The sequence below is a fragment of the Carassius carassius genome, chromosome 20, assembly GCF_963082965.1.
Source record: "Carassius carassius chromosome 20, fCarCar2.1, whole genome shotgun sequence".
In the NCBI taxonomy this organism is placed as follows: Eukaryota; Metazoa; Chordata; class Actinopteri; order Cypriniformes; family Cyprinidae; genus Carassius; species Carassius carassius.
In genome coordinates this window covers 26,666,682-26,693,661 of record NC_081774.1, presented here as the reverse complement: position 1 = coordinate 26,693,661, position 26,980 = coordinate 26,666,682, and the positions used below count along the sequence as shown (strand labels likewise).

General features: G+C 44.2%; 1 protein-coding gene across 1 annotated transcript; it reads right to left on the bottom strand.

Annotated features, from left to right (window-relative positions):
* Positions 1-220: 220 nt before the first annotated feature.
* Positions 221-24,867, bottom strand: LOC132095915 (phospholipid scramblase 2-like). The gene is made up of 5 exons (XM_059501008.1): positions 24,411-24,867; positions 11,825-12,033; positions 11,579-11,740; positions 515-670; positions 221-358 (listed from the first exon to the last, which is right to left on the bottom strand). The coding sequence occupies exons 1-5, from the start codon at positions 24,865-24,867 to the stop codon at positions 269-271; spliced, it is 1,074 nt and encodes a 357-aa protein (XP_059356991.1). The 3' UTR covers positions 221-268.
* Between the last annotated feature and the right edge of the window lie 2,113 nt (positions 24,868-26,980).

The following is a 26,980-nucleotide window of genomic DNA, read 5'->3' as shown; positions in this document are numbered from 1 at the left end:
CCTTAAAGCAAAGAAACAAACAAATCAATATGTGTTGACACATTCAGAATGCTTTTATTTTTCATTTAAATTTGTATATATTTTGCTGTATTCTGTAATTATGAATGGAGAATTTTCCTCAAACTTAATTAAGAACTTGGTAAAACATTTATTCAAATATGCTTCAATACTCACAAAATCTAGTATTCATTTTTTTATCTCTCTGTTAACTTTTTTTTTTACTCAGCTGACTGGCATGTTTGCTGAAATTGGTGGATGTAGCACAGCCCTACCTATAGCCTATTTTCCAATAGCCTAATGCCACCGATAGGCAGACACCCAAAAGCGATGGCCTTTTTGATGTGTAATACATGGAGTCCTGAAAATGAAGTTATACTATAATTAATAATAATAAATAATAATAATAATAATAATTATGTAAATTATTAAATAAATGTTTTAAATTACAACTAAATTACTACAAAAAAATGTTTAAAATAAGGTATTAAAATAAAGTAGGTTTAACAATACTTACAATAAGTATGCAGGCTCCCAGTGCAGTAGCTTTCATTTTGACATCCATGTTGCTTGGAAAACTGATCACAAAAGCTGCATTTGATCCACTGCATGAGAATGGTTTGGTTATTTTGCCAAATGATCCGTCTATCGCTGCTTCATTCAAAGACACCAGCTGTGGTCACAGTATAAGACAGGCAATAACAACACACATTACCACATTAAGCATTCAAGGACAGTGGGTTACTAGCTATTCCTTATCTACAATGTACTCCCCAGTCATGTAGTACATTTTTAATTATATTATACAGGCCTACTACTTTTAGCAATCTAAGGTAAATATATATTTTTTTTTAAAAAGCACTGGATTTACAACTTAAGCTTAATTCTATTACAATTTAAATGAGCAACAAGTCCATGATAGCTATGGAAAGAAAAAAAAACGTCTCAGGTTACTTATGTTACCATGGCTCCCTGAGTAGGGAATGAGACACTGTGTCCTCTAGGGGTCGCTATGGGGAACACCTCTTCATGACCCCTGTCTGAAGCATATATTGAAAAACACCAACAACACGTTGGCCGGTGACAGCAAATGACGTCATCACTACCGATGTGATTATAGTATAAATAGAAGCTGGAGAACAAGTCATCCATTTCTTTGTCTGTAGCTTGCTTCTGAAGCATGGCAGGAAGCCAGAGGATGCAGTCAAGTTTCCTACTAGGGGAACCATGGTTACTTAAGGTCAAGTTCAAAGGAAATGCAAACTGCGTCCTCTAGGGGCTGCTATGGAGAACAGTATACCCACGCCCCTTGCTAAGGGGACTGCAGGCCAGAACCATGGCGAGCAGTAAGTACCAACTCTACCATTACATGGGAGTTGCCCCTGGAAGGTTAGATGGCTGTATGTGACATTATCCCTTACGGCCAAACGTCTAGGCTACATTCCCAAACTTATCTGTTAGGGCCAGACTCCTGGGCCTGGGGTAGAGCTCAAGGCTTGGAATCAAGAATAGATTCCTTTAAAGGGATATGACCAAGAGCCTAGCATCATACTAAGTCTTGGCATGTCACACAGGGGCTACTGCTTGCTCTTGAATAAGCTTGCTGGTATAGGTTTTGAGAAAAGTATATTGTATTTTGAGTACTAGCGTGCAAACTTACCACAATGTGGATTTTAGAAAGTGTGCAAAGACTTCACGTGCACACTTACCATAACATGGATTTTAGGATACTGTTCTAAGGGGTTATTGTGGTATTCTAAAAGAGCAGCTCATAGATGGAATTGTACATCCCAAAACCAATATGTTTGAGAGTCATCAACTCGATCTATGGTATAATGCTTGAGTGGCTAGCAGTAAATATCTAGCTGAGGTGAGGGACAAACACCCAGCTCTCAAATGAGAGGGGAGCTCAACCTTCTGCATGTTCCAATACTGGAACAGCTAGCAGTAATTTACTTAGCTGAGGGAGCAACACACCAAGTTCTGAACAAGAAAGGGGGCTCAACCTTCAGCATGTTCCAATGCTTTAATGGCTAGCAGTAGGTTACCAAGCTGAGGGAGCATAAACCCAGCTCTTAATGAGAGAGGGGGCTCGACCTACAGCATGATTGTTAGAATTAGAAAGGTAAGCATACTGCAAGCTAGCCAAAAAATCAGCGCATCAGAGAGGCGGGGGGAAGGGCCTAGTTCACCTGATGATGCTAGTTGCAGGTGCTTTGGAAAAACAGAGAACTTAGCTCTCATGTGAGAGGAGAACTATGAATTCAGAAAGGAGTTGTGCACTCATAGGCAACCCTTTTGGTAAAGGGTTCAGAAGGAGAGAGCACTCGAGTGCCTGAAAGGAAGCACCATGCTCGCAATAACTCTCAATGCTGAGGGGAGCGATGCTTCAAAGTGTGTTAATAGACACACTGGTTGACTGGAGCACAAGGTACTGGGGTTTAACCAACTCAGAGAAAAGGAACGACGCTAATACGAGTTATCCTCACTGTACAGGATTTAAAAAAGTGCAATCTTGCGTACACATTCACCACATATGTGGATTTTTGAAAGTGCACAAAGTGCTCAGCATGCACACTTACCACCATGTGAATTTCACACGCTGGTTGAGTGGACCCCAAGGTACCAGGGCCTAACTAAATACTAAAATACCAACAAAAAAAAGAAGCTAATACGCATAACCCTTACCATACAGGATTTCAGAAAGTGTGCAGTCTTATGTGCACAATTACCTCTTATGTGGGTTTCAGAAAGTGTGCAAAGTGTTCAACGTGCATATATATAAATCACATGGATCACACTCACCCACCATGGTACACGCATTGGAGCCCTGCTCAAGAGGCAATCCAAAGAAGCCTCTGGTCCGGACCATCAGTAAGGTGGCCACTATGAAGCCATGGGTCCAATCAAAATATCATAGGTCCAGCATAGGAGACTGTAATGAAGGAAGTTCCCACCTAACCTTGGTCAGGTGGAGATCTGGTGGTTATAGGGGAATAAGGAAGGGGAAGATAAGGGCAGATGTAAAACCCCCAAAAGGAACGAATAGACACTCAAGTATCACTCTGATACGGATGAAAGCCCTGATGCCTTGTCCGGAGCACATCCCTTAAGCCTTGCCTACCTTCCTTTGATCCATGATTCCTCCTACCCCTACCCGCAGGTGGGGGAGGAGCATGAGTCACAACACTAGCCTTCTGTGCCCATCTCTGATGCTGAGACCGAGACGGACCAGGACCCCTCTGATGTTTGGGCTCAGACCAAGACTTAGTGGAATAAAGGATTTGAGGGACTCTGAGCGCACCTTCGTCTCTACAGTGACTTCTCGACTACCGTCTCAACAGAAGTACCTAAAAGTTTGGAAGGCGAAACCAGAGCATCAAGAAGAAATCCCTCTTCTTTCTTCTCTATATCTGCCAGGTTCACTCACAGGTGTCTCTCCATTACTAGCATAGCCACCATAGACCTGCCCATGGCAGAGTCGGCCTGCTTAGTAGAGATCTGTTGTGCAGCACAGCTCCGCTACCTCATCAGGAGAAAGGCCCTCGCCTTTATCCAGGTCTTTCAGTAGATCAGCCTGATACGCCTGACCTGCTGCTGCGTATGCCCTAGCATTTAAGCAAGATGTATTTTGAAGGGGCTAAGATGGCGAAGAGGAATTATTAAGAGTTGACATCTCACCCATAGAGAGATAACTAGCCAGTGTCACTTCTACAGTGTGTGAGGGATGTTAATGAAATAACATCACCCTTCAGCGACTCTCTCTCATCCACAGCCAGCCAGCGTGTGAGGGGAAAGCCCCTCTTTAAACTCATCAGCCAGATCTGCCTGCGATCCCCATGAGCTCATTCTATTCTGTGCCTCAGCAGTAGCGGGTCCCGACCAGCGGGAAGCAGATGGCTGCCCCTCTTTCCTCGAAAACAGAGACAAACAAGAGCTGAGCTTTTTCATCAGAAAACGCTCACAATGCATGCAAATTGCCCCCTCAAGGACATCGCGTGCGTGCTCTACGCCCAAACAAAAACCGCAAAGATCGTGTGTCATCAGGTCTAAAATTAACAATGACACAGATGCACAGATACTCTTAACATTTTGCTGCTTCCTGCCATAAAAGAAAACAGATCTTATTACACTCTTATTACGTTCAAAATGCAAGCTTCAAACAAAACAGTCAGTGAAGATGAAGAGGATGACGTGTTCTCCCGGTGCCTATTTATACTATAGTCGCTCCGGTAGTGAAGTCAAGGGCTTTCGCCAGCCAGTGTGTTGTTCATGTTTTTAAATGTATGCTTCAGACACGGGTCACGTCGAGGCTTTCCCCATAGCAACTCCTAGAGGACGCAGTTTGAAGTTCCATTAAAACGGAACAAAACAAATCGATGAAACACATTTGTGTATCAGGTTTTTTTGCCTTCATTGTGGGGATCTTTTTTTTCCCAGAAGTATAGTATAATCTGAAATCCCTTTGGTCAGGCAGCAAGGTAAATGGCTAGTGATAGTTCATCCAAAAATGAAAATTACCCCATGATTTATCTACCAGTGATGGGCGGGTTGATCCAAAATGAGCGGGTGCCTGTGGTCACCCACGGATTACCTGCGGTTACGAGTCATCCAAAAATATTTTTAATGATATTCAGGTCGGTCAGGTCGTTTGAAATAAAAATGCCAATTAAACCTTTGTAATTTATATAGTACTAGACACATTTTTGAAATACGTAGGCCTACACTTTATTGTCTGAATAACTGGCATGAAGTTGACGCACAAACTCGGTGTGCACGTATGGAGGCGGCAAAGAAGACTGCATGGGGAGCAACGTCGCTGTTTTTGGTTAAACATGATTTTGACGACTTCATTAAGTTTTGTTTTATAGAAAATTTTTTTTAAAAGATTTTCGTTTGGTATAAATTGTATCTTAATTTTGATCCATGTTTTATCAATTAGTTGCCCGTATTTAATAAATAAGAAGCAAATATATAGCCTAGCAGACAATGTAATAAGGCACCGGCAGGATCACTTGCATTGCATGTGAACTAAACTCAGCGTGTGCCTCACAGATTTGAGAAATAAAGGATATATATTACAGAAAGCTTGAAATGTCTTCTTTTAAATGAAAATATTCAAACCAAAATAAATGGGCTACTCTCTGATGATGTAATCTATATGAAATGTGCATTTCTCTCTGGCGTTCATGGCGAGTCTGCATCGTCAACTTAATCTTTGCAGCAACACAGAAAACACCAGTTTATTACTAAACAATTAAATGACTCCTTGCATATTTTCGAACCAGCAGGCCAATCTGGGTTGAGCGAGACCCCACGGAATGAGTGAGCGGATCGGGATATTCAGAAATGCGCTCTCTGCTCACGAGCTCTGATCAGAACAAGCCTGAACCTCACTGTCTGCTGACCTCGCAGAAACATACAAATAGACATAGCCAGACTAGACTATTTTAGTACAAATTATGAGCTTACTGACAAATTTTTATAATTCTTGACAAAATTATAATATATTAAGTTTTGTTGTTGTTGTTTGTTGTTGTTTTTGGCCTAGTTAGTTTTGCCTACGTTCCTATGGCCCAATGACGCTACAATGAGCATTTACTGCTTTTTAAAAATGTGGGTCAGGAAGCGGGTCGTGTACAATATTTTATCTTTATTTTTTGCGGTCCGAGTTGCGGGCGGGTTAGTTGAAAATGTCGGTCGGGTGCGGGTTATTAGTTCATTGACCCGTGCATCACTGTTACCTACACTCCAGTCATCCTATGTGTATATGACTTTCTTCTAATATAATCTGAGTTATATTAAAAAATGTCCTAGCTTTTCCTAACTGTATAATGGCGGTGAATGGGGGTTGAGATTTTGAAGCCCCAATAAAGTACCTTTTTGGTACTCCATCATAAAAAGTACTCCACACGCCACTCCATTATTCTTGACTTCTTACTGGAGCTACATCTACTGTACGTCCTACATCATACACTAGAAAGCCACTCTTGTGAATTCACGTATGACGTTTAGTGGAAACTAGGGATTAGAATGTATATTTAGTTTTAGGTATGGATATTTGCCTCACACAAATGCATTTTCACTTCAGACTGCATATATCAACCCCTCCCCCCTTTTGTCATGTATTAATGCACTTTTTTGGGGCTTCAGAATCATGGCGTAATTTTCATTTCTGTGAAATGAATTTATTGAAGGATTAGTTCACCGAAAAATGAAAATTATGTCATTGTCGTTCCAAACCCGTAAGACCTCCGTTCATCTTCAGAACACAGTTTAAGATATTTTAAATTTAGTCCGAGAGCTTTCTGTCCCTCCATTAAAAGTGTGTAAGGTATACTGTCCATGTCCAGAAAGGTAATAGAAACATCTTCAAAGTAGTCCATGTGACATTAGAGGGTCCATTAGAATTTTTTTGAAGCATCGAAAATACATTTTGATCCAAAAAAAGCAAAGACTAAGACTTTATTCAGCATTGTCTTTTCTTCCGTGTCTGTTGTGAGATTTCAAAACACTGCAGTGTAGTGATACCCGGTTTGCGTAACCGGATCTTTTTGAACCAGTTCACCAAATCAAACTGAATCATTTAAAATGGTTTGCGTCTCCAATAAGCATTAATCCACAAATGACTTAAGCTGTTAACTTTTTTAATGTGGCTGACACTCCCTCTGAGTTAAAACAAACCAATATCCCGGAGTAATTCATTTACTCAAACAGTACACTGACTGAACTGCTGTGAAGAGAGAACTGAAGATGAACACAGAGCCGAGCCAGATAATGAACGAACGATTGACCATTTCTGTAAGACGCGTCCGATTCGAGAACCGAGGAGCTGATGATAACTGTGCATGTGTGATTCAGTGTGAAGCAGACTGAAGCAGAAGCAGTGAAGTTAAACCGAAGGCTTGAATGAAGGGCAATCATCGCCAATGACGTCATTACGTTGAGCGCAAAAGAACCAGTGTACCGTTTTCTTCAACCAGTTTATTGAATAGAACTGTCTGGAAGAACCGGTTCGCGGAAAAGAACCGAACTTCCCATCTCTACTGGTGATCCGAAAACCGATGCAACCGGTTCTTGGCTCGAGAATGAGTCAATAGTTTGTTCGTTATCTGGCACGGCTCGGTGTTCATCTTCAGACCACCGGTCTCGAGTCCCACAGAGGAGATGGAAGGATATAAAACTGGAGCGACGACAGTGAAGGACGAGAGAGGACCAGGCCTGGGCTTTATTTTATGTTTTGGTTTTATTTTGTGCGCATCAGTCGTCCGTGAGGGGCTGATGCGCTGTTTTGTGTTTATTTTGTAATTAAAGGTTCATTTTGATTGTCCGCCGGTTCCCGCCTCCTTCTTCCGGATGAATATGAAGGTTTAATTATTACACAGATATATCGCTTTTGCCACTCAGAAATATTCACACAATCATGCAGCATGTATAAGAAAATCTGCACTCCAGCACGGTTAGCCATCACACTCACTGATTTATATATAACTGACCTGCGCTCTTGCCCTCCTCTTCCAGTCAAGACAGGGACTGCTAAACGCAACGATCACACTAGTCACTGAAAGTGGCGCTTGGTCATGTGACTTTCCAGTTTCGGTCTGCTAAACAGTGAGGCATGGCCAGCTGACTTCAATCACAGGTAATCAGGCAAATACAAAAGTGGTTGGCTTCAATGCAGCAGCGGTTGCGGCAGCCCTCGTGTGAATCCTCCTCGTGTGAATACAGTGTAAAGACCATCGACTCTACCTGCGCGACTCCACCGAGCAAGGACACCGACAGGGCACTTGAGTATTGCTTTTCTCCCCTTTCTTCAGGTACCTTACGTTTTGTATAGCTTGCTCTCAAATACTTATCTCGGTTACTTGTAGCCACTATGTGCTTTCAGATCTCTACTATCACTACTAACACTCGGAGAGAATGCCTGTCCCTCTGACCTTTACTACTATGCTCTCTATTCCAGTTGGTCTCTGGAACTGCCAGTCTGCTGTTAACAAAGCAGACTTCATTTCTTCTATTGCTACTCATTCCGGTCACAAACTCATGGCACTGACTGAGACTTGGATCAAACCTGAAGACACTGCCACTCCTGCAGCCCTCTCCACTAATTTCACTTGTTCCCACAGTCCTCGTACCACTTGGAGGGGGTGGAGGTATTGGTCTCCTTCTATCAAAAGAATGGAAATTTGATCTTCACCCATCACCTACAGGTAATGTTTCATTTGAATCACATGCCATTACTGTAACCCACCCTGTTAAAATCCACTTTTGTGGTCATTTATCGTCCCCCAGGTCAATTGGGAAACTTCTTGGAAGAGTTGGATGTGCTGCTATCAAAGTTTCCTGAAGATGGTACTCCTCTGGTACTGCTTGGTGACTTCAACATCCACCTAGATAAACCCCAGGCTGCTGACTTCAAAACTCTGCTCACCTCATTTGATCTCAAGCGAGTGCCTACTACAGCGACTCACAAATCAGGCAACCAACTGAACCTCATCTACACATGCTGTTGCTCTGTGGACAACTCTTCAGTTGCTCCACTGCACACCTCAGACCACTTCCTCATTACTGCTAACCTAGCACTTACTCCTGAAGCGGCATACAATGCAACGCAGGTCACCTTAAATACAATACTGTAATCAAACACACACACACACACACAGATATCAAAGACACAAATTCATCTAAACAAATGCAAAATACAAATACGAAATATTAATACATCAAAAACTGTACATCAAATTGTACATTAATAAGAATAAGAGCTTATAAGATTCTGATAATGCACACAAACGTGTCTCTGCTTGATATACAACCACTGATGAACATAATCGGTTTTGATGAGGGAAAAAAAAACTATACGAGAAAAAAAAAAAACCTATACGCGTGCGGATTAGAAACTAGAACCTCTGACACGATTGGCGAAAGTTCTACCACTGGACCATTAAGAAATACATTATTCAAATAGGCGAAACGAGTCACACGAAAATTCTCAGCACTTATATATAAGTATATTAGGCTAACGTTACATCTCATTAAACGACAACCTAAACCCCATGTAGCCTACTATTTAAATCGATTGCTGTACATCGTAATGTTATTGTACATATATCTGATATTGCCCCTCCGTATATTAACCAGGCCCACGTATTAATGACATTCTGTATCCGCCACTGACATAAACATACATGTCCCTAAATAACTTACCACACAAGAACACATGATAAAAAACAACAATAATTCAGCAGATAAATTATCTGTTTGGTCATGGGAGGTTGGAAAGGTTTTACCTCAAAGAGTTTGAAATGGGTAACGTTAGATAGCTTACCTTTCCCTGTGTTTACGCTCCAGGTGTCTGGTGAAGGTTGAGGTGGTCCCGGCTGTCTCTGTCAAGCAGACATTGCAGAATCTACATTTCGCCGAATGCTTCTTTTTATTTGACGATGCGCAGAAGAACTCATTGTGTTCTACGAAAGCAAATTTTATGACCAAGGAATTCGCTGACATACTACTGACTGACTATAGATGCTGGATCTGTGCTCTTTACGCTTTACGCTACACTCACTGAGGCATAATGTTATGGATGGATGAGCGCCAACGGCTGCGTCACAAAAAAATACATGCATGTGATTGGCTGCATTTGAAGGGCGCGAAATAAATAATAATGTTACATTATCGAACGTTGTGTAGTCGTGGATATTGTTGTGTATTGCTAAATCCCGCGACCACTATGTCGGTCTGAGACAACGAGACCTAGACAAGACCGAGAGGTCCGAGACCAAGACAAGACCAAGACCAAAGACCGTCGAGGCCGTGACAAGACCGAGACCACGTAAAAGTCCGGTCTCGAGACATACATCACTAGTGAGCACACCCTAATTATTCTCCCACATCCCGCACACACAGGTCTACCCACATATCAAGTGTTGTCCCTTGCCACGCCCTGCTGCAATGGGTCCCGCGAGCCTGTCCTCCAACAAAAAACGACCATATAGGTTGTTTGTTCAAGCACCTTATTACGACCTATATTTACGTTTTAAAGTTAAAAATAATGACAGTATCGCGGTGCGTCTGTCGTCATGAAATGACGTATAACGTCATTACCAATCAAAACGCACGTTTATTTAAATGCAGTGTGTGGACTTTTTACACCGATCTCACAGTATTTCCTACATATTTTACTAGGTGGCTTATTCGTTCGAATGATCACACCTAACCCCACCCCTAAACCTAACCCTCACAGAAATCATGCTAAATTATGATTTATTGAGCATATACATTTTCGTGCACATCCATTCCCTGGGATCGAACCCATGATAGCATGATTACCTATCAATGTATAGCGCAATGATCTACCAACTGAGCTACACGAAACGCAAATCAGAGTGCAAATAAAAGAGTACAAAACATTAATATGAAAACAACCTTTTGCCAATAGGGGCGCAATTGTAGTATACGCTCTGATGGGTCGTATTTCAGGGATTTGGACAAACGACCTATACGGGCGTATTGTTTGGAGGACAGGTTGGGTCCCGCGATTGTGCAGGTCTCTAATAGGAAGGTGCCTTTTGTAATGTTATGATCAAGGCTCTGGACTCTGTGCATAACTTGTTTCTCTATAACAAACTATAAAATATTTTATATAAAAACTTTAATGTCCTGGCAATGACAAGTAGCTTGTTTTATATTAAATTTAATTACATTAATGTTATAAGTTGAGATTTAGGCTACAATAAATATTTTATGTCTGGTGTGAACACAGCATTAAATATTCAGTACAGTAACATGTTAGCATGTGTTGATGTGAGGTGGTTCATAAGATTTGAGGTTGCTTGAGGCAGACGTGGATAAAATCTTTTTTTCCTGGGCATAGCGTGCATGCTACAGAAACATTCTTGCCTTTAATTTCCGGTACTTCCAGTTCAAGAATGACATTATTGCTGATGCCGTCTTGTGTTTAGTGGTTGTCAGAGCATGCATTGAGACAGTGTGAGCAGGGCACCGCCCACCCAGCCAATCATCATCGGATTTGCAACGGCGTCAGGCAGCTGATGTGCAGCCACTAGCCAAAGCATGACACCTCGCGCTTTATTCAACCAAATTGTAGTAACGCGACACTTTACATTCTCAGTAAAGATAACGGCGTTGCAATGATGGGAAAAGTAATTAATTAGATTACTCCGTTACTGAAAATTTAATTCCGTTAGTAACGCTGTTATACTTAAACGCCGTTACTCCCAACACTGCACCTGACGGATGACTTGAGGGTGAGTAATTTATGGGCTAAGTTTTGGGTGAACTAACCCTTTAAGATGAGAAAAGAAGACAGCTGCAATTCTGACTAATCTGTTATGGAGCTACTCTTTTTAAGGTACTAAAATGTTATTATGTTATACAGTATGTTATATTATATTATGCTGTATTATATTAACCCTACTTCAAGCATTGACTAGAATGTTTATGTGAAGAATATGTTTAAGAGTGCAAGATAGAAAATATCTTTTAATTTTTAATATTAAGTTAAATTTTAAAACAATGAAAGTCAATAGAAAATTTTAGTGTATATATGTATATGCTTCACCTCAAAGTTCTCATCTGTGCAGCAGGTACATCCTACACATGGTCCCACAATCTTAATTGCTGGTTCACCCCGTTCATTCTCAAGAGTGAATTTAGGTAGGCAAAAATGCCAGTTTTGTCGAACATGTCCAATGGTAGTGCCCGGTGGAGACTGAATCTCTAGCTAAAATATAAATACAACACATAGGCTAATATACAGTAAATAAACATAACGAATGTCTAAACAATACAAAGATAACATACATACCTCATGGCTGCTGCAGGAAGTACAAACAGATGGGTGCACCATTCTGATGACCTCTTGATTTGAGTGGTCAGTAACATTCATTGTGAAAGGACGTCCAGTACCATAACATTGCCTGTCACAAGTCTCGCTGTCCTCAAGAATACTGAAAATCTTGTTCCCCATGCCATCCTTCACAGAATATCTGTTGACAGGCTTTATTCCACAGCAAACTTTAAGAAATAAAAAGTAGGAGTTTAGAGTGTTGTTTATTTGATTTTTCTGTATTTCATTCATGAAATGCTAATAAACAAACCCTCTGCAAGACACTCATCGTCTCTAGTTCGTTCTTTGTAGACAAACAATTGATTCATCTAAAATAAACAGACAAATTCAAGGAGCCTGTAATTTTCATATGTTAGAGTAATATACATGCATAATGATAAATATTCTTATTATTTTTAAGATGCATCTCCAGTCCTGACCCTGGTCAAGGTCTCCAGATGAGAAGGACAGTGGTACATGTCTGGGGAAGGAATCATTGCAGTGTCCTCTAATTAAACATAAACAGACATGCCATGTTTATGTATTAAACAGCATCGTTAAACAAACTTTAATACGCTGAAATCCATAGTGTTTACTAAATTAAAATGGGTGACACAACATTCAGTCATGAACTTTTTATGTGCAGATCATAACTTTTATGTGCACACTTTTTAAGTTCCTTAATATACTGATGTTGATTTCAATTCAACAAATATTTAAAAAATAATTTAATATTATTGAACAGCTTAAGTGTACTCATGGCTGTTTCTTAACACACTTCAGTAGACTTATAATAAATAAATAAAAAATATATATTTATATCACTATTTATTTATTCTGTTGTCACCATTGAAATTTCCCTTATTTTAATGCATTGACTAACATACTAAAGCAAATGTACCTCATTATAATTTAACCTGTGTTGTCTGATATTAGTTATTTTAAATCACATGACTTGAAATGTAATTACAAATATATTGTATTTATTAAATACATCTCATACATGTTTCAATAAAATGTTATTAAAGTATTTAAAGTAATCTGCTTCAGCGGGTCAACACTGTTTAACACTTCACTTCTTATACATTTCAACTACAATACATTTTAATTGAATTGTAAATAATCTGCAATTAAATGTCCAAAGTTCACTTCATTAATCTCACACTTAAGTATATTCTTTTTTTCTGTATTAAGTACACTGTTTTTAAAAATCTGCTAAAGTGTACGTATTTTTCACAAGGGGTCATATATTGGCTATCCTGTTGTAGTCAAAGATACAAAATGTGGATAGATAGACAACCCCGCTCTTTACAAACTCACCTGACAATAACATATTGGATTTAATCTAGAAACAGAATAATAAAAAAAAAGAATAGAAAATAAACATTTTTAGTATAGCGTTAAATTCTCTTAAAATTTTTATTAATATATAATTTTAAATCTTATGGTAAAAATTCCTCTTAAGTCTTATGTTAAAAAATAATTATATATAGAACTGCATATTCATATACACAATACTCAATTTAACATTATTTAAATTAAACCATTTTAAATAAGAGATATACCGTACCAGTGAAATCCGCAGTGGTGTGGATAAATAAAGTAAATGCTTTTCTCATGACAAACAACTAGTTTTTGTTGTGGGGTGTTTTTTAAGGAGGTTTGTGGTTGACCCACTTTCAAATTCCAAGTAGTTACTTCTGGTTTTAACAGCATGAAAATGCATGCGCTCTCAGGGCCGTCGCTAGTGGGGTGAAATGTGGTGATGATTATAGGGGCCTACGGCTGAGGGGGGGCCCCCAACGATCTCAAATGACTGGCTGAGGCTAGCCTAAATAGATGCTCAGGACAGTTGATGGACCACTGCTGAGCGTCGTCACGAAAGCTTATCTTTTTCACGTGTTTTTAAGCCTTACCCCTTGTCGATTTAAACATAAAGCATTCAAACACAAGACGTGGAAAAGCTGAACTGAGTAGCTGGTTACTCGCGCGCTGTGTTCAGTGTGCACGCAGAGAGAGAGTCGCGTATCACGGACAGCGACACTGAACCGAGCTCTCTTCTGCGAAGTTCTCCTCGAAGTACCTCCTGCACCTGAACGAATAAATACAAATCGCAGTTTGAACAAACAAAAAGATGTGAAAGAGCCCAATTCAGCACCCTTGGTGTTCTGGTGTTCAGGGCTCAAGCAGAGAAAGGTGTCTCAAAACGCTTGAACACCGAATTTGCTTCTTTTTGCTCTTGTGCCGAAAAATACATACAAAATATGTCAAAATACCCGTCTAGGAAAGTATGCTTGACAAAATTGTTTAAAAAAGTTATTTCTTAAGTGAATGTAAACTGTTGAGGAAACAATTATTTTGGAAACGTTCACGTCCCCCAACGTGACCGCGCCTATTTTAGCTACTGCTGTAATTTTATCCAAGAAACTGAAAGAAAATCACTCACTGCTCTTGACTGAATTACTTTGTAGTTTTAACAAGAATTTATGCTCAGTTAAACCAAAAAAATTTCAGACACCAGATATAATATAATACATTTATGTAAGTGAGTATAGCAAAATTAAACGAACTGTGACATATTACACCGAATATGTACAGTCGTGGCCAAAAGTTTTGAGAATTACATAAATATTAGTTTTCAAAAGGTTTGCTGCTAAACTGCTTTTAGATCTTTGTTTCAGTGATGTACTGAAATATAATTACAAGCACTTCTTACGTTTCAAAGGCTTTTATCGACAATTACATGACATTTATGCAAAGAGTCAGTATTTGCAGTGTTGGCCCTTCTTTTTTTAGGACCTCTGCAATTCGACTGGGCATGCTCTCAATCAACTTCTGGGCCAAATCCTGACTGATAGCAACCCATTCTTTCATAATCACTTCTTGGAGTTTGTCAGAATTAGTGGGTTTTTGTTTGTCCACCCACCTCTTAAGGATTGACCACAAGTTCTCAATGGGATTAAGATCTGGGGAGTTTCCAGGCCATGGACCCAAAATTTCAACATTCTGGTCCCCGAGCCACTTAGTTATCACTTTTGCCTTATGGCACGGTGCTCCATCGTGCTGGAAAATGCATTGTTCTTCACCAAACTGTTGTTGGATTGTTGGAAGAAGTTGCTGTTGGAGGGTGTTTTTGTACCATTCTTTATTCATGGCTGTGTTTTTGGGCAGAATTGTGAGCGAGCCCACTCCCTTGGAAGAGAAGCAACCCCATACATGAATGGTGTCAGGATGCTTTACTGTTGGCATGACACAGGACTGATGGTAGCGCTCACCTTTTCTTCTCCGGACAAGCCTTTTTCCAGATGAACCAAACAATCGGAAAGGGGCTTCATCGGAGAATATGACTTTGCCCCAGTCCTCAGCAGTCCATTCACTATACTTTCTGCAGAAGATCAATCTGTCCCTGATGTTTTTTTTGGAGAGAAGTGGCTTCTTTGCTGCCCTTCTTGACACCAGGCTATCTTCCAAAAGTCTTGGCCTCACTGTGCGTGCAGATGCGCTCACACCTGCCTGCTGCCATTCCTGAGCAAGCTCTGCACTGGTGGCACTCCGATCCCGCAGCTAAATCCTCTTTAGGAGATGATCCTGGTGCTTGCTGGACTTTCTTGGACGCCCTGAAGCCTTCTTTACAGGAATTGAACCTCTATCCTTGAAGTTCTTGATGATCCTATAAATTGTTGATTTAGGTGCAATCTTAGTAGCCACAATATCCTTGCCTGTGAAGCCATTTTTATGCAACGCAATGATGGCTCCACGCGTTTCTTTGCAGGTCACCATGGTTAACAATGGAAGAACAATGATTTCAAGCATCACCCTCCTTTTAACATGTCAAGTCTGCCATTCTAACCCAATCAGCCTGACATAATGATCTCCAGTTTGTGATGGTATTGGAGAGAGAATGCGAGTGCAATGATAACTGTTCTTTAATGAAACAAAGTCTGGCCACAGGTATTCCAACAAAAGCAGGGGAGAAATAGACCAACAGAAGATGACCCGTAGACTGGGTAGCGTAAATGAACTGAGAAGACCTCTGTGGCAGGGGTGGCCAGCGGGCTGGCAAGGCGGAGGTTCTCGACACTAACAAAGGAGCAGGCGGTCAGTGCTCACAGAGCGGGGGAAGCCGAAGCAGCTCGCAGGTAAGGTTCTGTGGGTGCAGATGGTGCGCACAGAGTAATTCCAGCAGTGGTAGTGAACTACAAGCAAAACCCCGACTCGACAGGACAGGACAAAACTAATGTGAAGACGACAATGGTCGATACTCATCAGTGACATCAAACTATCTGACAACGAGACAGGGAAAAGAGAGGGTAGAAGTAGCCAAGATAATGAGACAGGATGAGGAACAGGTGGAGGGAATCAAGCCTAATGGAAAGTGGAAACAGCTGTCAGTAAAGAAACGGAGAGTGATGGGAAAAGGGGAAGAGAGTTACCAGCAGAGGGAGACAGAGAAAGAGACAGGATCATGACAGTACCCTCCCCTCAAGGGGCGCCTCCTGGCGCTCCAGCGGAGGAACTCTGGTGAGACCGGAGGAAATCATCAATGAGCGAGGGGTCTAGGATGTCCTTGGGAGAAACCCAGCTTCTCTCCTCAGGACCATACCCCTCCCAATCGACCAAATATTGGTGCCCACGCCCCGAAGGCGCATGTCCATGATCTTGTGGAAGAAACGTGAAACACAGGGTGAACACGACGAAGATTAGGTGGCAAACGAAGTTTGACGGCGACAGGATTAATGATCTTGACGATGCGGAATGGTCCGATAAAGCGGGGAGCCAGTTTACGCGAATCAGATTGGAGAGGTAAATTGGAAGTGGATAGCCATACTCTCTGACCAGAAATAAAACGAGGGCTCTTGACACGCGATCTATTGGCAGCGACACACATGCGTCCCCTTTGAACGGCATAGGGCAGATCTAACCCTTCTCCAGGTTTCGCTTGCAACGACTGATAAATGCTTGAACGGAAGGACAGTTAGAATCGGTCTCCTGAGACGAAAATAAAGCAGGTTGATAACCGAGGCAACACTGAAAGGGTGAAAGACCTGAGGCGGAGGATGGGAGAGAGTTATGAGCATACTCGGCCCAAGGGAGCTGTTCGGCCTAGGATGTAGGGTTGCGAAAGGCTAGACTGCGGAGAATGCGGGTGACAATCTGATTGGCTCGTTCGGCCTGACCGTTAGTCTGGGGGTGAAAACCCGAGGAAAGGCTAGCTGTGGCACCAATGAGGCGACAGAATTCTCTCCAAAACTGCGAAGCGAATTGCGGACCCCTATCGGACACGACGTCGGTGGGCAACCCATGAAACTTGAACACATTATCAACCATAATCTGGGCAGTTTCCTTGGCAGAGGGGAGCTTGGCGAGGAGAATGAAATGAGGCGATTTAGAAAAGCGGTCGACCACGGTCAGAATGACCGTATTATCGGCCGAGGGCGGAAGACCGGTCATAAAGTCGAGGGCTATATGGGACCACGGGTGAGAGGGAACAGGTAGCGGCCGCAGGAGACCAGCAGGTGGGGAATTGCCCGCCTTGGTCTGGGCACAAATAGAGCAGGCGGCGATAAAACGACGCGCATCATGGTCTAAGGTCGGCCACCAGAAATGCTGACGAGTAAATGCGATGGTCAGTCCAAACAATAAAAGGGACAGTAGAACCCTCTAACCACTGTCGCCACTCACCCAATGCCAGGTGGATGGTGAGCAGTTCGCGATTATCGACATCATGATTACGTTCTGCGGGAGAGAGACAGTGGGAAAAGTATGCGCAGGGGTGTATCTTGCCATCAGATGCTGACCGCTGGGAAAGGACGGCTCCCACCCCTACCTCGGAGGCGTCGACCTCGACGATAAACTGTCTCGAGCTATCCGGAGTGAGAAGGATAGGCGCGGAAGTAAAAGAGTCTTCAGACGGACAAAAGCCACCTGCGCAGACCCGGACCATCTGAAACTGGATTTAACAGAGGTTAGAACGGTAAGTGGCGCGGCCACCTGGCTGAAATTGCGTATAAAGCGACGATAGAAATTAGCAAACCCGAGAAAGCGTTGTAGCGAAATGCGAGAGTCAGGGACGGGCCAGTCGACCACTGCCTGGACCTTAGCGGGGTCCATACTTATCCCCTCTGCCGAGATAACGGAGCCCAGAAACGTTATCGAAGACGCGTGAAAGGAGCACTTCTCTGCCTTGACAAAAAGTCGATTCTCAAGCAAACGGAGGACACGGCGAACGTGCTGCACATGAATCTGGAGAAAGGGCAAAAAAATCTAAATATAATCGAGATAGACAAAAACGAATAAATTTGAGCATATCTCAAAAAACGTCATTGATTAGTGCCTGAAAGACAGTGGGGGCGTTAACCAATCCGAAGGGATGAACCCTATACTCGAAGTGCCCGAGGGGTGTGTTAAAGGCGGTCTTCCATTCGTCCCCCTCCCGAATGCGCACGAGATGATAAGCGCTGCAGAGGTCGAGTTTGGTAAAGACCCTTGCCCCCTGCAGGATATCAAAAGCTGAGGACATCAGTGGCAGTGGATAACGATTCTTAACGGTGATGTCATTCAGCCCCCGATAATCTATGCAGGGACGCAAAGAGCCGTCTTTCTTTTTGACAAAAAAAAACCCAGCACTGGCGGGAGACGAGGACGGAATTATAGTGCCGGCGCTGAGAGATTTGGATAAATAATTCTCTAATGCCTCCCGTTCAGGAGCCAAAAGAGAGTAGAGCCTACCCTGTCGAGGCGTGGTACCCGGGAGAAAAAACAGAAACAGAAGACACAGGGGGAACAGCAGAGACTAAACACTCAACATGACATGACAATTTCCAAGACAAAATAGACCCCTTAGCCCAGTCAATATGAGGATTATGGAGTTCTAGCCAAGGATGGCCCAGCACTACGGGAGTAAAAGGAGACTGAAAAATAAAAAAAGAGATTGTCTCTTTGTGGTTACCAGAAATGGTCAGAGTCAATGGAATCGTGTCTTTCTGTACCCTAGGTAGGGAACTGCCATCAAGGGAAAATAGAGGGGAGGAGTCTCTTAGATGTGTGAGAGGAATACCTTTTTGGAGCGCCCACTCCTCATCCACAAAGTTCCCCTCGGCCCCAGAGTCGATCAAGGCATTGCAGAAAGCTGACGACCCAGCCCACTGGAGGTGCGCTGGAAGTGTTGTACAGGAACTAGAAGGGATGGCCTTAGTGATGGCGCTCGCCAGTAACCCTCATCCTACTGACGAGCGCTGGCTTTTACCGGACATGAAGACACAAAGTGAGTGGCGCTGGCACAGTACATGCAGAGGCGATCCTCCTCTCACGCTCCTTAGGTGAGATACGAAGACCTCCCAGCTGCATGGGTTTGGGCTCCGAGTGGGCGGAGCCGACAAGAGGCGGAGAGAAGAGCGTATCCTCCAGGCAGTGAGCTCGGCGCCGTTGGTCAAAACTGGTGTTGTCAAAAGACCTGGTACTTCGGTACCAAGTCGGTACTAAAAAAAATTAAAATGTCACAATACCAGGTTTCTTTAAGTACCGGTAGTACCGAGGACCCGTTCAAACCCGGTTCTGGATGCATACAGCGCTATGATTTCCGCAAAGCAGAACACGCGGACGGAATCTCAAAATCCAGTCATGAAAATGAAACTTACATTTTAATATGGACAGTCACGGAATTTGTCAAAGTTAGCATAAATGAATCAAATCAAATCTCCATATGGACCAGTATCTGTAAATGTTAAGCCGCAAAAGTTGGTTGAAATCTGCATCCTGCATGTTTTGCGCGTCTCTGTGTGAATGAATGAATGGTTTGTTTACTACATGACGCTTGCAGTAATGAGGACATACAACATCACCAAAACTGTTCTGAGTCACTTCACAAGCATTTTACCGTTTCGTTTGAGTAAAACCAGTGTCAATTTAAAGGTATTCACGGAAAACCGTCAAAACAGCCTCTACATTGCGAGTAAATCACTCGCATATGTGAATAAATTTTACTAAGGGCGAGTAAATTATGTCTATTGTTAGCCATTGGCTAATAAATTCTTAGATTTTACTTGCCAGTGTGTGTGTGTTCGAGGCTATTATAAGATTGGCGTAGATATATTTTCACTCGCTGAGCTCTGAGCGCTTCAGAGTTCTCTCTCCATCAAGCGATCTGTACTTTTCAATTCATCTCAATGGACGCACAGTACACCTGTATTTGCCTCTTTTACGGTCTATGGTATTTGCCGAAATGTAAACTCTGTGCGAAGGAGCACGACTCGCCGTCGCTTTTCTGATAGCTCTGTTTCTCACACATGCAAAGAGAGAGAGCGAGAGTCTTACCACGCTGAATCGACATGCTACATGTAAACTATATTGTGACGAGTGGGGCGGGGCCGAGGGACATGGGAGCGAGGCCGGTGGAGTGATTGGAGATGAGCTACACCTGTTCGACCCACCGGTCTCGAGGCCCACGGAGGAGATGGAAGGATATAAAACTGGAACGACGACAATGAAGGACGAGAGAGGACCAGGCCTGGGCTTTTAGTTGTGTTTTGGTTTTTATTTGTGCGCACCAGTCGTCCGTGAGGGGCTGGTGCGCTGTTTTGTGTTTATTTTGCTTTATTAAAATGTTGTTTTGATTGTCCGCCGGTTCCCGCCTCCTTCTTCCCGTTCCGGCGGATGGCAGCAGGCTCCGGCCACCTGGCGAACGGCGCGGACTCCTCCGCTCCCTCACGGACGGCAGCCGCCCCTCCCTATCGTGGGCGGCCGGTAGCGAGCTCGCCCGTCCCCGGCAACTCGCTCCAGCCCACCGCCTCGAGCGTCCATGGCGGCACACTCCTCGCCTGCTCGTTGGCACCGCGGATTCACCACAGCGGCGAGGGATCTTCAGCAGCACGTCCCTCCTTCTCCCGGGTTTCGGCACCACTGTAATGATAAAACCTTTCATATTCATCCGGAAGAAAGAGGCGGGAACCGGCGGACAATCAAAACAACATTTTAATAAAGCAAAATAAACACAAAACAGCGCACCAGCCCCTCACGGACGACTGGTGCGCGCAAATAAAAACCAAAACACAACTAAAAGCCCAGGCCTGGTCCTCTCTCGTCCTTCATTGTCGTCGCTCCAGTTTTATATCCTTCCATCTCCTCCGTGGGCCTCGAGACCGGTGGGTCGAACAGGTGTAGCTCATCTCCAATCACTCCACCGGCCTCGCTCCCATGTCCCTCGGCCCCGCCCCACTCGTCACATATATTTTTTGTTGTCTTCTCCTGTCAAAATAATGTAGTTCATTTAGAATTATTCATATTTTCGAACAAGCAGAAGATGTGCCGGTTTCTCCGGCAGTGGGCGGAGCTAATGCGCAAATGGCAATTTCATTGGCTGCCGCTCATCTTTTACTGTCCCTGTTTTGATTTCAGCAAATCAGTTCGACCGAACGCAGACAACGTGATTAATATTCATGAACCCAGCAGCTCATCAATTCATAGTGCATTGTATGATGGTAGTATGGTAGTAGAATTAGTAGTAGTATTATCTTTTAATAATAATTAATATGATCTATGTTACCGTTTACGCTGCCGGAAGGAACACGGAGCCGAGGATACACGAAATAAGGTTTTTATTAAATCCAACACATGGAGCACAGAGGTAGACACACGTAAGTTGGTAGTCACTGGTTAGTAAGTAGCAAGTGAGTGGTTAGTAGACCCGACAACACAGAACTCAAAGAACAAGGTTTAAGTACGAGGGATAATTGGGGAAACACAGGTGGATGGCATGACTAAATTAACAGGGACATGGAACACATGGGGAAATGAAGAGACACACCTGGAAACTAATCAAACCAAACACGGAAGACAGAAACTGGGTCACAGGGGCAAAAACACACAAACTGAGTCCAGATATGTAACATTACTCCCCCCTCCCGGTAGGTGCGTCCTCGCACCGTAGAAACAACAGAGGGAGGCGTGGGTGGGAACTTGGGAGGAGGTTCCGGTGGAGGACGGACTCCCAGGAGGGGGCCAGCAGACAGGGACCACGGAGCCAGGGAGGAGACGACGGAGGGAGGAGCCAGGAGGGATCTGGAGCAGGAGGGACCCAGCAGGGCCCAGGCCACAGCCATAACGGCCCAAGGTGGGGCCGACGGTGGAAGGAGCCATGGAGGAGGAATGGTCGCCGACTCCAGGGACTCGACCCACGGCAACGGAGCAGGTGGAGGAGGAGCCCGAGGCGGAGATGGAGAGCCGAAGAGTCAGGGTGACGGGGAGGCGCCGGAGGTCCTAGGCGGAACAGATGGCTCTGGTGACTGACGCGGCGATGTGGATCTGGAAGGCTGCGGTGAGGCCAGAGTGACAGAGGACTGAGGTGTAGCCGAGGGGATGAAGGAGCCTGACGGAGCCGGAGGGACGGAGGGATGAGGCGAAGCCGGAGGAGTGGAATCCCGAGGCATAGGATGGACGACGCCAGACCAAGGCGGAGCCGGAGGGACGAGGGAGCCAGGCAGAGCATGTGGACTGCCGGGCCACGGCGGAGAGGAAGGAGCTAGGAGCCATGGTGGAGCCGACGGGTCAAAAGGCCGAGGCGGAGTCCAGGCCTCAGAGGCTGGAGGCGGAGGTGAGGGAGACGCCGACCAAGGCGACGCTGGAGGATGGCAGTCCCGCTGAGGTCACACCACAATGATGGTAGGCTGAGGGCGAGCAGAGGGGCTGCCAGACGACAGCGGAGGAGGAGGCAGGAGTGGGTGGGAGGGAGGGAATTTCGGAGGAGCAGGCACTGGAGCGAACTCTAGGGCTGGAGCCCTTCCTGGGCTTAACTGGGGATCAGGAGCCCGTCCTGGGCTTAACGGGGGATCAGGAGCCCGTCCTGGGCTTAACGGGGGATCAGGAGCCCGTCCTGGGCTTAACGGGGGATCAGGAGCCCGTCCTGGGCTTAACGGGGGATCAGGAGCCCATCCTGGGCTTAACGGGGGATCAGGAGCCTGTCCTGGGCTTAACGGGGGATCATGAGCCCGTCCTGGGCTTAACGGAGGATCAGGAGCCCGTCCTGGGCTTAACGGAGGATCAGGAGCCCGTCCTGGGCTTAACGGAGGATCAGGAGCCCGCCTTGGGCTTATCGGAGGATCAGGAGCCCGTCCTGGGCTTAACGGAGTATCAGGAGCCCGTCCTGGGCTTAACTGGGGATCAGGAGCCCGTCCTGGGCTTAACTGGGGATCAGGAGCCCGTCCTGGGCTTAACTGGGGATCAGGAGCCCGTCCAGGGCTTAACTGGGGATCACAGTCTGTACGATCCTCCACCTCATTTTGACCCAATTGGCGCTCCACATTTTGCTCCCTCGTGGTGGGCAGTGTCGCCGGCTCTCGCACCTGGTCTGACGGGTTGCTCTCTGGCTCTCCGTCATCGGTGGGCTCGGGCTTATGCCCCGTACCGTGGGGAGATTGTAGGCTGGGCTCTGGGTCCAGAGTGGACCTGGCGAGATCCTCCATTGGGCTGACAGTGAGAGGTGACCCATTTCTCACCAGAGATTTTATTAAATCCCACACATGGAGCACAGAGGTAGACACACGTAAGTTGGTAGTCACTGGTAAGTAAGTAGCAAGTGAGTGGTTAGTAGACCCGACAACACAGAACTCAAAGGACAAGGTTTAAGTACGAGGGATAAATGGGGAAACACAGGTGGATGGCATGACTAAATTAACAGGGACATGGAACACACGGGGAAATGAAGAGACACACCTGGAAACTAATCAAACCAAACACGGAAGACAGAAACTGGGTCACAGGGGCAAAAACACACAAACTGAGTCCAGATATGTAACAATCTATTACTATTTTTTTTTTTTTACAGAAACCCTCAATGAACAAAAATGTCTTAAGCATCACCACCAGTCTTAAGTTCAGATAAATGACAAATATGCATTCATTACAAATTCATTTTTACATAAAGGCATTGTGCTAGAAATATTACTATTGTTTTGTAAAATGTATGTGATACTGCTACTACTTTTAATTAAAAATTAATCACAAAATATTTCTTCCATGTTTTAATTTTAATAGCAAATCCCCTTTATTTACCAAAAGATAAAATGTGTTTAAATTTCATAAATTAAAAGACAACTCAAATTTGGGTGAAACTTGTTTACTGTTTTTCATAATTATATTACTTGTAGAGGAACTTTAAACACAATTGTAAATAAGTATAAAGAATGGCATTGGTTTTATTTTTAGTGATAAAAAGTTATGTTTTGTTATTAGCATATTTTTGTATTTTGCTTTGGTACCGAAATTGGTACCGAGAACTGTGGATTTTAACTGGTATCGGTACCGAATACTGAAATTTTGGTACCGTGACAACACTAGTCAAAACGCCTCTCCACCCGAATGGCCAGGTCGATGAGATCGTCGAGCCGGGTGGGGATCTCGCAGACGAGGACCTCGTCCCGAACCTCAGGAGAAAGCCCCTCCAAAAAATGAGCGACCAACGCGGGTTGGTTCCATCCGCAGGTGGTGGCGAGGGTCCGGCACTCAATGGAGAAATCAGGCATGGAACGCCTCCCCTGCCGAAGTGTGGAAAGCCGTCGGGAAGTCTACTCACTGTAGGGGGAGTGGTTGAAGACCCGAATCATCTCCTCCTTGAAGCGCGCAAAACTGGAGATGCACTCCGTCTCAGTCTCCCAGTTAGCCGTTCCCCATTCGCGAGCCCAACCATTGTGCAGAGAAAGAACGTAGGCGATCGTGGCTCTTTCCTTAGCATATGTCATGGGCTGTAGCGAGAACACCACCTCAAACTGGGTTAGGAAAGAGCGACATTGTGTTGGCTCACCCGAAAAGACCAGAGGATTATTGATCCGTGGCTCAGTCGGAACGGGAGGACCATGAGAGGCGGAAGGCTGGAGGTGCAAACTGTGAACCTGGCAGGAAAGCTCGGACATTTGGGCGGCCAGTGTCTCGACGGCATGTCGGGCAGCTGAGATGTCCTCCTCATGCTTCCCTAGAAGGACACCCTGGTGTTCGACGGCGGTCTGGAACGGGCTGCCACTCGCTGAGTCCATATCTGGTCAGATTGTTCTGTGATGGTATTGGAGAGAGAGAGAGAGGACTCAAATGCGAGTGCAATGATAACTGTTCTTTAATGAAACAAAGTCTGGCCACAGGTATTCCAACAAAAGCAGGGGAGAAATAGACCAACAGAAGATGACCCGTAGACTGGGTAGCGTAAATGAACTGAGAAGACCTCTGTGGCAGGGGTGGCCAGCGGGCTGGCGAGGTGGAGGTTCTCGACACTAACGAAGGAGCAGGCGGTCGGTGCTCACAGAGCAGGGGAAGCCGAAGCAGCTCTCAGCAGGTAAGGTTCTGTGGGTGCAAATGGTGAGCACAGAGTAATTCCAGAAATGGTAGTGAACTACAAGCAAAACCCCGACTCGACAGGACAGGACAGGACAGGACAGGACAAAACTAACGTGAAGACGACAATGGTCGATACTCATCAGTGACATCAAACAATCTGACAACGAGACAGGGAAAAGAGAGGGTAGAAGTAGCCAAGATAATGAGACAGGATGAGGAACAGGTGGAGGGAAACGAGCCTAATGGAAAGTGGAAACAGCTGTCAGTAAAGAAATGGAGAGTGATGGGAAAAGGGGAAGAGAGTTACCAGCAGAGGGAGACAGAGAAAGAGACAAAATCATGACAGGATCATGACACTATTGTCACAATCACCAGGCTGACCCTCTCTCGCTCAGCCCTCACAGTTTCTGGTGTATTAATCACACTATAAAGCACACACACACACACACTCCTTCAGTAGTTGTCTGACTTCATCAAGAGATCACATGCTCACCTACATGGAAATTTACCTCAGAGAAACCTAATTTAAGGCTTATGGCACTTTTCCACTACACAGTACCGGCTCGCCTCGGCTCGCCTCGACTCTGCTCTGTTTGGTTTTCCGCTGTGTAAAAGTTGTCTGCTGTGTAAAAAACACAGCAGACTGCTGATTGGTCAGAGAGAATCATCACTATTCACTGCGTCATCATTACACGCGCCAGCAATAGTATCCAGATAGTTTTTTCAGCAGTGTTTCGTTTTGCTGCCCTCAGCCTCTCCTGAAACAACGTTTGTCTTCTTGCTGTGAGAAACAGCCACATCCCGAGGATCAAAAACAACATGCACTCGATTTCCTCCATTGTCCTGTGTGTGTGGGTAGCGGGTGTGTGTCACGTAGAAGATTACGTCACGGCAGTTTCCTGCAGCGTCGCTATGACAACCAGGTACTATTGTGGAGGTACTATCTGCAATGGAAAACGGATTGTGACACATATTGTGAAGTATCAAGGCACCAGAAGAACACTATGGCTACTGGCAGTCAACAGTACTGTATACCCCTCTACATAAAGTTGGTGTTTCAAAGCAAACCAAGTTCATTTATAAAGCACATTTCATACACAGTAAAAAACTTTCGGTTGTTTTTTTAACCTAACCATTGGGTTACTCACATTGGGTCAATGTGTTGGGTTATCTTAAAATTTGTTGGGTCATTTTTTTTCGTTGTTGAGTTATTTTTAGTTATAACCCAACTGTTGGGTTAAATATGTTTCCCGCTTCACTCCGGTACAAATTTGAACGGTCCAGTCAGAGAAGTAAGTAAGTAACTTAACTGTTAATATAATCGTATGATGTATATAACTGTTATAACATTAAGTAATGTGTCTGATATGTTAATGATTATTTTTTATATGTTAAAAAAGTTTTTATTCCCTTTAGACTGTTTGTTTACCCAGAGAATCGTTTGTAAATGAATGCTATTTCTGTTTGTTCGCCAGCATTAATACATTAAAAGATTAGCTGCAAAACTTTTCAGACAAGTATTACTTAAAGTTAATAAAAACGTCTGGTGAAATGTGAAAGTTTAATGAAATCATTAGAATTAAGCTAGAAAAGCCGCACGGATCATTTATCGGATCGGACCAGTGAATGAAGCTGCTCGAGCGAGCGAGCGAGCTGAGCTCACACATCAGTCATGCGACAGACAACAGACTCCGTGAGAATCGTTTGAATGAACCTGTACTTTCCTGTTATAAAAGTTCAAAACCCAGGCAATTTGCTCTTTCAGCAAAAATTTATACCAGTGCCCCAAATTTACATAACGTTACTCCTACAACCAAC